Genomic DNA, 10639 nt, shown 5'->3' with positions numbered 1-10639 from the left:
AATTGTAATAATTATCTGACATGAAGTTGTGACAGTTGGGATAGATTGTAAAAGAATCCAAAGTTAATCCAGGAGAGACAGTTGACAAGTCTTGGTAAGTGAATGGATGTTGGAAGAGATTAAAATGTCTGGGATAGCTCTTGGTGCCATTTAATAAAGTAATTACCTCACAAAAATAAAAATGAATAGGTTCAATGAAGAAATGTGATGAATTTCATTTTGGACAGGTGAGTTTAACTTGCTTATAAGATAATCATTTGAATTTGTCCCTAGGAAAAGAAGGAAGGCGGAATGTAAGAAATGAGGGAAGGCAAATCAAGAGGCTATTTTATTTAGGGTAAGTGTAAGAGTTTACGGCCAGTGTAAGAGATAAAAGGGTGAGATATTGTACTTAAATGAATGAGAGCATTGTTAAGATAGAAAACAAAATCAAAATTTGGGATATAATCTTTTATCAGTTCAAAAGTCAAGCTGACCTTGGATTATAAAAGTGGATGCCATAAGTGAAAGAGAGGAGTAAATGGCTCTTTGTAGGGTTGTGTAGGATAGGTTGTGAAAAGTGAGACAGAAATGTAAGTAAGCAAAGAAACAAGAAATTCCTCTGTAAGCCATAATGAAAGAACAAAGATCAGACTTGACCTCTGACCTTAAACAACAGAAAAATTGGCAAAACAAATGAAACTATTGCTTCCAAAATATTGAAAACAAGGTGACACAAGACTATACAGCTTGACAGAAGGTAAATAAACAGTATTAGCTCTACAGTCACCCAAACTTTCTGCCTGGAACAATTTTCAGAGGCAGGGGAATGCAAGCAAAGCCCTGTGGCCTTGCTGACTTGCAAAGAAAAGAGACTGAAGTTCAAGGAGGCTGAGACACTGGGAAATTATGGAGAATTCCAGAAAGAAAAAGCTCTAGAAATCTATAGATGGATTTCTTTGAATTTTTTGCTGGTTAACTAGTCTGGACACGCATAATGGGAAATTTATCAGGAACAAAACCAGACAAGGTCCAACTAGAGGCTTGCAAGTTAAAAATTCCCCGTACTTAAACAGTGTGGGCAGGCCTTCAGGTTCTGATTAGCTACCGTAAAGGGTCCCCAGTGATATCCCAAGTTCTCAGTTAGGACCTCTGGTGGTTCACGACTAGGAAATAGCTCTGAAGTCATCTGGGGGTTAAAGCTACTCTAGGTTCACTCCAGCAAATATTTAAAAAAAAAAGTTTGTAGTAATCACAGTGGTGCGCAAGTAACTTACCGCCTCCTAAAATACAGCTTGAAACACTGGAAAGTGTACAGGAAAAAGGAAAATTCAAAATGAAATTTTAACACTGGACCAAGATGGCTTCAGTTGATTATAACTGGGTTATAAAACCTAGGCCTATAAACTAAAGCTGGTGTCTTGCCTGTATAACTGGTGTTTGTTAAATATTTTACTGACAGGTGCTGGTTATAAACCTGTTTATCAGATGTAAAACAAAGAAGAATGGAATCAATCACTTTCCACCAAACCCTAGGACACCTAACTTTTCTCCTGCTCTCTCAACTATATATTTATTAAATACCTTATGTACAGCACCCAGCATCACTGAGCACCAATCAGAATCATACGAATGTAACTTGTTCCTTCACCATCTGTTTCTCCCACCTTCTGTGCTATAGGTATCCTCCTGTCAGAAAACGTATATATACTGTGTATCAAGTAATTTACTTTGGAACATATTCTTGGTCTGTACTGAGTCTGTGTTCTTGAGCTTGAGTCCACAAACTTGGCTCAGGCTAAACTTAACCATGAATTCTCTAAGTTCTAGTGTCTATCATTTCATTTTCAGTTGACAAAAAGAAGATAAGAAAACCTAGACAATTATCAAGGTTTATTCACAATGTCAATTTTTACTAGCTATGCCCAAAGCAAAACATGTAACCTGCACCAAAACAGAACAAAACAAAACTGGTTTCTAGAAACAAATCAAGAAACAACAGACATGATGTTAAAATAAAACTTGCCTTGGACAAAAGTAAAAAAGCAAGAGAGTTACATTCCAGGCTTTTGCAAAAAGGGAGAGAGGCCGGATCTCAGGCTGAGCTCAGCTCCACTGAAACAAAAAGCAGGACAGACCCCCTTCTCCCAAGGGGTTAGTGCTGAGTGCTGAGTGTGCTCTGTGCTCGGAACACACATTTATTATTTAAAAAAAAAATTAAAAAAGTAAAAATCTAAAAAAATCTTTTAAAAAACACCAAAGAAATTTACAAAAAAATCCGCGTCTCCCCCTCTGGAGACTTTTATTTTTTTTCTTCTTCTTCTTTTATAAAATAACCCCGGGGAAGCCGAGACTGACTCACCTGTCCGCGGCCCCGCAGCAGCTCCAAGAAGGAACCAAGAAATCGAGACCTTCCATCAGTCCAGACCGACACTGCCAACATCGCTCCCAGCCGGAAGCCGGAAGCCGAAACCGGAAGCCCGAAACCAGAAGCCGGAAACCGGAAGCCAGTGCCAGAGGACCGACCGTTGAGTACTTTTAGATTCTGGCTGATTTTTGTCCCTCTGTGCTTGCCCCCGCTCTCCTCCACCCAGGCTCCGGCCCCTGCCCCGGGCCCAGCACTAGCTCTCCTCTCACGGAAAGGTCGTGGCCTCTGGCCCTGCGGGCAGCCGTGCGAAGAAATGAACCCCAGCGCCCCCAGCTACCCCATGGCTTCGCTCTACGTGGGGGACCTACACCCCGACGTGACCGAGGCGATGCTCTACGAGAAGTTCAGCCCTGCTGGGCCCATTCTCTCCATCCGGGTTTGCAGGGACGTGACCACCCGCCGCTCCTTGGGCTACGGGTATGTGAACTTCCAGCAGCCGGCGGACGCCGAGCGTGCTCTGGACACCATGAATTTTGATGTTATAAAGGGCAAGCCAGTACGCATCATGTGGTCTCAGCGTGATCCATCACTTCACAAAAGTGGAGTAGGCAACATATTCATTAAAAATTTGGACAAATCCATTGATAGTAAAGCACTGTATGATACATTTTCTGCTTTTGGTAACATCCTTTCATGTAAGGTGGTTTGTGATGAAAATGGTTCCAAGGGCTATGGATTTGTACACTTTGAGACACAGGAAGCAGCTGAAAGAGCTATTGAAAAAATGAATGGGATGCTTCTAATTGATCGCAAAGTATTTGTTGGACGATTTAAATCCCGAAAGGAAAGAGAAGCAGAACTCGGAGCTAGGGCAAAGGAGTTCACCAATGTTTACGTCAAGAATTTTGGAGAAGACATGGATGATGAGCGCCTTAAGGATCTCTTTGGCAAGTTTGGCCCTGCCTTAAGTGTGAAAGTAATGACTGATGAAAGTGGAAAATCCAAAGGATTTGGATTTGTAAGCTTTGAAAGGCATGAAGATGCACAGAAAGCTGTGGATGAGATGAATGGAAAGGAGCTTAATGGAAAACGGATATACGTTGGTCGAGCTCAGAAAAAAGTGGAACGGCAGACAGAACTGAAGCGCAAATTTGAACAGATGAAGGAAAATAGGCTCACCAGATACCAGGGTGCTAACCTTTATGTGAAAAATCTTGATGATGGTATTGATGATGAATGTCTCCGGAAAGAGTTTTCTCCATTTGGTACAATCACTAGTGCAAAGGTTATGATGGAAGGTGGTCACAGCAAAGGGTTTGGTTTTGTATGTTTCTCCTCCCCAGAAGAAGCCACTAAAGCAGTTGCAGAAATGAATGGCAGAATTGTGGCCACCAAGCCATTGTATGTAGCTTTAGCTCAGCGCAAAGAAGAGCGCCAGGCTCACCTCACTAACCAGTATATGCAGAGAATGGCAAGTGTACGAGCTGTGCCCAACCCTGTAATCAGCCCCTCCCAGCCAGCACCTCCTTCAGATTACTTCATGGCAGCTATTCCACAGACTCAGAACCGTGCTGCATACTATCCTCCTAACCAAATTTCTCAACTAAGGCCAAGTCCTCGCTGGAATGCTCAGGGTACCAGACCTCATCCATTCCAAAATATGCCTGGTGCTATTCGCCCAGCTGCTCCTAGACCACCATTTAGTACTATGAAACCAGCTTCTTCTCAGGTTCCACGAGTCATGTCAACACAATGTGTTGCTAACACATCAATACAGACAACGGGTCCACATCCTGCAGCTGCTGCTGCTGCAGCTACTCCTGCTGTCCGCACCGTTGCACAGTACAAATATGCTGCAGGCGTTCGTAATCCTCAACAACATCTTAATGCACAGCCACAAGTTACCATGCACCAGCCTGCAATTCATGTACAAGGTCAGGAACCTTTGACTACTTCCATGTTGGCATCTGCCCCTCCTCAAGAGCAAAAGCAAATGTTGGGTGAACAGCTGTTTCCTCTTATTCAAGCCATGCACCCTACTCTTGCTCACAAAATCACTGGCATGTTGTTGGAGATTGATAATTCAGAACTTCTTCATATGCTTGAGTCTACTGAGTCTCTCCATTTTAAGGTTGAGGAAGCTGTGGCTGTACTACAAGCCCACCAAGCTAAAGAGGCTGCCCAGAAAGCAGTTAACAGTGCCACTGGTGTTCCAACTCTTTAAAATTGATCAGGGGCCAGGAAAAGAAACTCATGCTTCACCGAAGAAAAATATTTAAACATCAAAAAAACTTAAATATTGTGGGAAAAAACATTGCAAAATATAAAATAAATTAAAAAAAGGAAAGGAAACTTTGAACCTTATGTACCGAGCAAATGCCAGGTCTAGCAAACATAATGCTAGTCCTAGATTACTTATTTAAAAATAACAAAAAACACAAAACAATAGTAAAATATAGAAACAAATTAATGTTTTAGAGGCCCTGGGAAAAAGAATTTTCAGCAAAGTACAAAAATTTAAAGCATTCCTTTCTTTAATTTTGTGATTCTTTACTGTGGAATAGCTCAGAATGTCAGTACTGTTTTAAGTAACAGAATTGATAACTGAGCAAGGAAACAATTTGCATTATAAAATTCTTGCTTTAATAAAAATTCCTTAAACAGTGGGGAAAAAAAAAGCCGGGGAGATTTTAATATTCAGGGTTGAGGGGATTGTAGCCCATCTGTATTGTAGCCCAACTGACTTTACCCAAGGGAGAATTTTCTCGTATCTTCATGACAATATGTAGTTTTACAAGTTGGAGATGCCCACCAAAGTTAGGCTTCTACCCTCCCACAGAAATTGGGAAAGAGAGTCCTTACCTTTTTTAATGATTACACTTCAAAGGGATGGCTCAGGTCCTTGAGAAAGACAGTCTTGAGTTGTAAAACCAAAGTGGCACAAAAAGAAATTACAATTATGCATTTTCTAAATAACTACTCTGAGAAAAGGGAGGGGAGGGATGACCTACCTCTGTGTTTAGTTCATCTGTGTTCTGTAAGTCAAGTGTGAAAGGGATGTCAGGGGCCTAGAGGCAGAGAGAAGTCTGTCTAAAGTTTAGTCAAGCTGAGGGAAATATTAATACCATCCTGTTCAATGATGAATCTAGCATTCAAAAATGTTAAAACAGCTATTTTAACAAAGTATAAGTAAAGTAAAATATGAACATACTGAAGAGAGAAAAGGAAGAAAGAACAAAATTAAGTGTGTCCAAATAAAAATATATCTGTAGGCCGGGCGCAGTGGCTCACGCCTGTAATCCTAGCACTCTGGGAGGCCGAGGCGGGTGGATCATTTGAGCTCAGGAGTTCGAGACCAGCCTGAACAGGAGCGAGACCCGTCTCTACTAAAAATAGAAAGAAATTATATGGGCAGCTAAAAATATATATAGAAAAATCTAGCCGGGCATGGTGGCGCATGCCTGTAGTCCCAGCTACTCGGGAGGCTGAGGCAGGAGGATTGCTTGAGCCCAGGAGTTTGAGGTTGCTGTGAGTGAGGCTGACGCCATGGCAGTCTAGCCCGGGCAACAGAGTGAGACTCTGTCTCAAAAAAAAAAAAAAATATATATATATATGTAATGAAAATTTTATTACATGAGAGGAGCAGCAGTTAAGGCAGTGTAGAAGAAATAGTGAGGTTGAACACAAAGCAATGGGAGCTATCTAAAATGAAGCATAGAGGGAAAAACACTGAAAAAAATTTGACAGAACCTCAGTGACCTTTGGGACAATATTATACAATATCACATATATTCATATTGTCTCAAAGAAGAGCAGAACAGAAAATATATTTAAAGAAATAAGGGTTAAAATTTTTCAAAATTTGATGAAGACTGTTCATCTAAAGATCCAAGAAGCTCAGTGAAATCTCAAATGAGATAAACAATCACACACAGAAATATGTTCTCAACATATAAAACACAGCCCAATCAAATGTTGGAAGTCAGTGGTAAAGTATTAAAAGTGCCCAGAGGAAAAAGAATCATAATATACAGAGAAATAAAGATACAGTTATTATTTCTCTCAAAATTCTTGAGAGAAGCCAGAAGATTAAATATTAAATGACTTCTTTAAAGTGCTAAAAAATATTTTCAAATAAGAAACCTATAGACCAAAAAATACTCCTCAAAATGAAGACAAAATAATTTTTTTAAAGATGAACACTACAACAAATGTTAAAGAAATTTCTTCAGGTGAAAGGGACATAACAGTATATAGAAATTTCTTTATATAGAAAGGAATGAGGGATGCTGAAAATGGCAAATATATGAGTAAGCATAAAATAATTTTGAAAGTTTTAAAATTTCTTTAAATGATAATAGTTTTAAAATATCAATGTATTGTATTTAGACTATGTAGAAGTAAAAGTTATTAACAAATAGTACAAAGAATGTGAGAGGAGAAATTATAGTGTTGTCAGTACTTACTATTTAAATACTCTGATGTGCTGGTACATGTATAATGCTCAGCTTTCTGGGGGAAAAATCCTGATTGATAGCATTTTTTCACTTCTATTTTGTAGATATTACTATTATAGTCTGAGCTGAAGCCACTAAAGGACATTACTAATGTGGAGTTGGGAAGAAATATGCACCTTTGTTCCCCAGGTGGTGCATGCCTGCACAGCTCATCATTAATTGCAAGGATCATAGATTTTATGTAAAATGCTTCATAAGAATGTCAAGTTTCAGTGTGAAAATGTTGGTTCTTGGTGCGCTCATGGCTGAAGAATGACCAGATACACCAAAGTAAGGCAAGCATGAAAATGAGGTTTATTGAGGAGAGAAAGATAAGATTATAGAACAAGAGCAAGATATAGGTTTACAAAGAGTGATACATACACCGCAGATGACAATCGGACCCATTGTCACAGCAAAGAGAGAGCAAAAGGAAGGGCACCAAAAGGGACTTGGTCATGGTCTGCATCTTGTTTTATACTGCCTGGATTGGGACTTCTTTAGTGGTTCAGATGCCACCATGGAACTATGATTTGACGGTTGGGAGTTATATTACTAAGCATGCGGGTTTTTCTAGGTCAATTTCTGGACTCTATGGTGCCTATGCTGCCTGGCCCATGGGCTAAAGAGTCCTCTGCATTCTTTTGCAGCTGGCGCACCAAGTTCTGATTGGCAGATTCATAGGGCATTCCCTCCTCCCTCAGGTATGGGGGTAGCTCAGAGCAAGCTTAGAGTGGGGCAGGACCAAGACAGGGGCAACAGCACCCAATTTCATCCCTAGGAGACCCAGAATCCTTTGCTATCTCCCTCAAAAGAAGGCAGATGATACTTAAAGATACGTATTGTAAAATTTAGAACATCCAGGAAATAATAACTATTATTATTATAACAAAACAAAGAGGCATTGCTAACAAGCCAATGGTGAAAATAAAAGGGAACCCAAAAGATGGAAGGGAGGTTTAAGTAGTCTAAAAGGCAAGAAATGAAGAAAATATGAACAAAAAATAGATGGGAAATATAAAAATAACTAAGTAGGAACAAGAATAGACAGATAAGATGCGGTAACCAAAAATCTAACTGGTAAAGGGAAACCTGAGTTCATGGTAGAGACATGTGATATATTCCTCCCCAAAAGAAGCTATGAAGTTTCTGACCAATACCAGTCTTTGTTATCAGCTCATCTTTGAATTTTTATCTAACTTCTTTGTAAGAGTATCTTTAAATAAAGCAGTGATAAGAGATAATAGGAAAGGACTCATATATAACAGAGTTCTGGGTTTTATCACCAATACAAAACAAAACAAAAAACATTGAAAAAGTGAACATAAATAAGTGAATTTATTAAATATAGGCAAATCAATACTTCAAGGATTATCATCTTCCTGTGTTTGGAAAATTAACTTGGCAATGATTGAGTGACTCTCATCTCCCAAATCTGTTTGCAACAGTCCATAAAGTTGCCATCATATGGTTTAAAACTGTGAATAGAAAAGTGTGAATAGAAAGCAATTAAAGCTCACATTTTAATTGGTAGAAGAAAAAAAGGCAAAATATTTTCCAAATATGTGGTGTTCAGAGTGACTTGTTCCGTTGTTTGTTTGCTTTGAGTTCATTCATCATGATTATCTTCATCATCATCATTATATCTGGCATTTATATAGTACTAACAATGTGTCAGAGACACATAGAAATTGTGCATTTTTAACATTAAATTATCTGCATAATAATTTCAATATTTAGATACTATGATTATACACACATTATAGATAAGGAAATGAGGGACAGTGAAGTTAAGGAATTAAGTGAAAAAGCAGCAGAGCTTGGTCTGAACCCAGTCTAGGTCCAACTACTCTGCTATGCTCTATGCAGATCACGCCACATAGACTGATCTATATTTGTCAGTTATTTCATCTTAGAAAGCTATACTTACTCTTATCTGTTTCTCACTTCCCAAAATATTACTTTGATATATTCAGATATTTACAACTATGCACAGCTTAAAACAAGCCCATTCTGAATCAAGTCAGCTCACTTATTAGGATCATACTTTGAAGATATCAAAATTTAACACCTTGAAGCATCCAGCTTCACCCTGTTATTAATTTATTGGCAAAGGACAAAGATAATTGAGGGAGAAAGGAAATTTAAGAAAACAAAAAATTATCTATCTCTCTCTCTATATATATAAATATCTCATAATTCACATTGTTCCTGTACTAAAGAATTTCCACTAGAGAGTTATTTTCATGTATCTTGGCCTTGGTGACGATGACAAACAGTTTGGGAAGTAAAGATAGAACATGGAAACTTACCAGTTATTGCTGAGGGTTAAAATAAATTTGGAATTTTAATTTGAAGAGTTTCATACATATTTTATAAACTTACGGTATGAGCAGTTAAAGAGTAACATATATTCAATGGTGTGAACATAATACAATGCCTTTAATACAGAAACCATGAATAACTTCTTTCTAACATTTTTTATTAAAGTAGACAGGACAGAGAAGTTTCATTTCATAGATCATTTCCTTATATTTTACTGAACTTAAAATGGAATTAGAGCAGTTCACTTTGTTTCAGACTCACCTTGAAGACCATTCAAGGCTTCACTAGTTAGGTAATATGAGGACATGTTCATATGATTTGGGGAGAGCCAGTCATTGCAATTTTTCGCTACTGTTCAACCTATTTAGTCCACAATTTTCACCATTGAAACTAATGAGTGATGGACAAGATTGAACCACAGACAGGACTAAACACTGGACCTGCCAAGGAATGCTCCTGAAAAACAGGTATTTAATTCACCCTATTTCAAAGTATAATAAATTCTCAGAAATGTGCTGAGAGTTTTGACCAGAGTCTCTATAGCCAGAGTCTCTAGGATAGTCAGGCACCAGTCAGGTGGGTATACAAACGTCACGTGATCAGAGGAAGGGAGCTTTTCTTCCCAGTGGAATCTGCAATACGGAACTATGGAGATCTGAGGAGTATATGTTTTGCTATTTCCTTCTTAATGTAATGTTCTCAGTGAAGTTACATATCACTTTTTGCTAAAGAAAATACACCTACTATTTTTTAGATATCACTTCATTGTCCTATCATGATAGATGAGCATCTTAAAAATCATTGATCGTTTCTGTAACACAGCATACTCATTATGCTCTGTTATCAGAAATTAGAATTCCATATGTTTTAGTTCATTTCTATATTTGTTAAATGCACACAGTAATGGGAACCTAGACAGAATATTTACTCCAGATAAATTAAGAAATCCGGTCCATGATTTCCAGAAGTGCATATTGGGTGGGAGAAAGAGACCTGCAAATTAAATGGCACTGGAAGATTGTAAAAATTTAATTCCCCCAAATTAAAATTGGATGCATCTGACTTGTTAAGTACTTGTGTGAAATTACTGTTTTGAAATTAAAGTAAATTAGAGTGTTATTAACATTTAAAAAATAACAGATGGGTTATAATGTTTTTAAAAATACCATGTTAAGTTGTGAAAACTATGCTGATCCACATACATAGTTATTAACAATATAAAATCTACATCACTAAAGATTTTTTAACTGTTTTAAGAATGATAGAATGACCTTGTAAGTTTGAAGAGAAAATATAGCTATGTTTAATTGCTTGTTTAATTATTGATAAATTTATAAAATTCTGTTATGTGAAAAATAGTGTCATGTGATAACTAAAAGGAGAAATTGGAAATGAACTCTTGTCTGTGGATTCCAGGGACACAAGTTAGTAGCTGTTCACTTATTCCACTCTAAAAAAAAAAAAAAAAAAT

At 37.9% G+C, this 10639-nt stretch overlaps 1 protein-coding gene across 2 annotated transcripts; it reads left to right on the top strand.

Moving 5' to 3' along the window:
- Positions 1 to 2660: 2660 nt before the first annotated feature.
- On the top strand, positions 2661 to 4577 carry LOC138397998 (polyadenylate-binding protein 1-like). 2 transcript variants are annotated; one of them, XM_069492197.1, is made up of 2 exons: positions 2661 to 3995; positions 4263 to 4577. In XM_069492197.1, the coding sequence occupies exons 1-2, from the start codon at positions 2661 to 2663 to the stop codon at positions 4569 to 4571; spliced, it is 1644 nt and encodes a 547-aa protein (XP_069348298.1). In that variant the 3' UTR covers positions 4572 to 4577. The 2 variants fall into 2 exon arrangements, with proteins under 2 accessions (XP_069348298.1, XP_069348297.1); XM_069492196.1 differs by having other exon boundaries at positions 2661 to 4577.
- Positions 4578 to 10639: the final 6062 nt, after the last annotated feature.

Source organism: Eulemur rufifrons, chromosome 17 (assembly GCF_041146395.1).
Source record: "Eulemur rufifrons isolate Redbay chromosome 17, OSU_ERuf_1, whole genome shotgun sequence".
NCBI lineage: Eukaryota > Metazoa > Chordata > Mammalia > Primates > Lemuridae > Eulemur > Eulemur rufifrons.
This window is presented reverse-complemented; position numbering and strand designations above follow the sequence as displayed.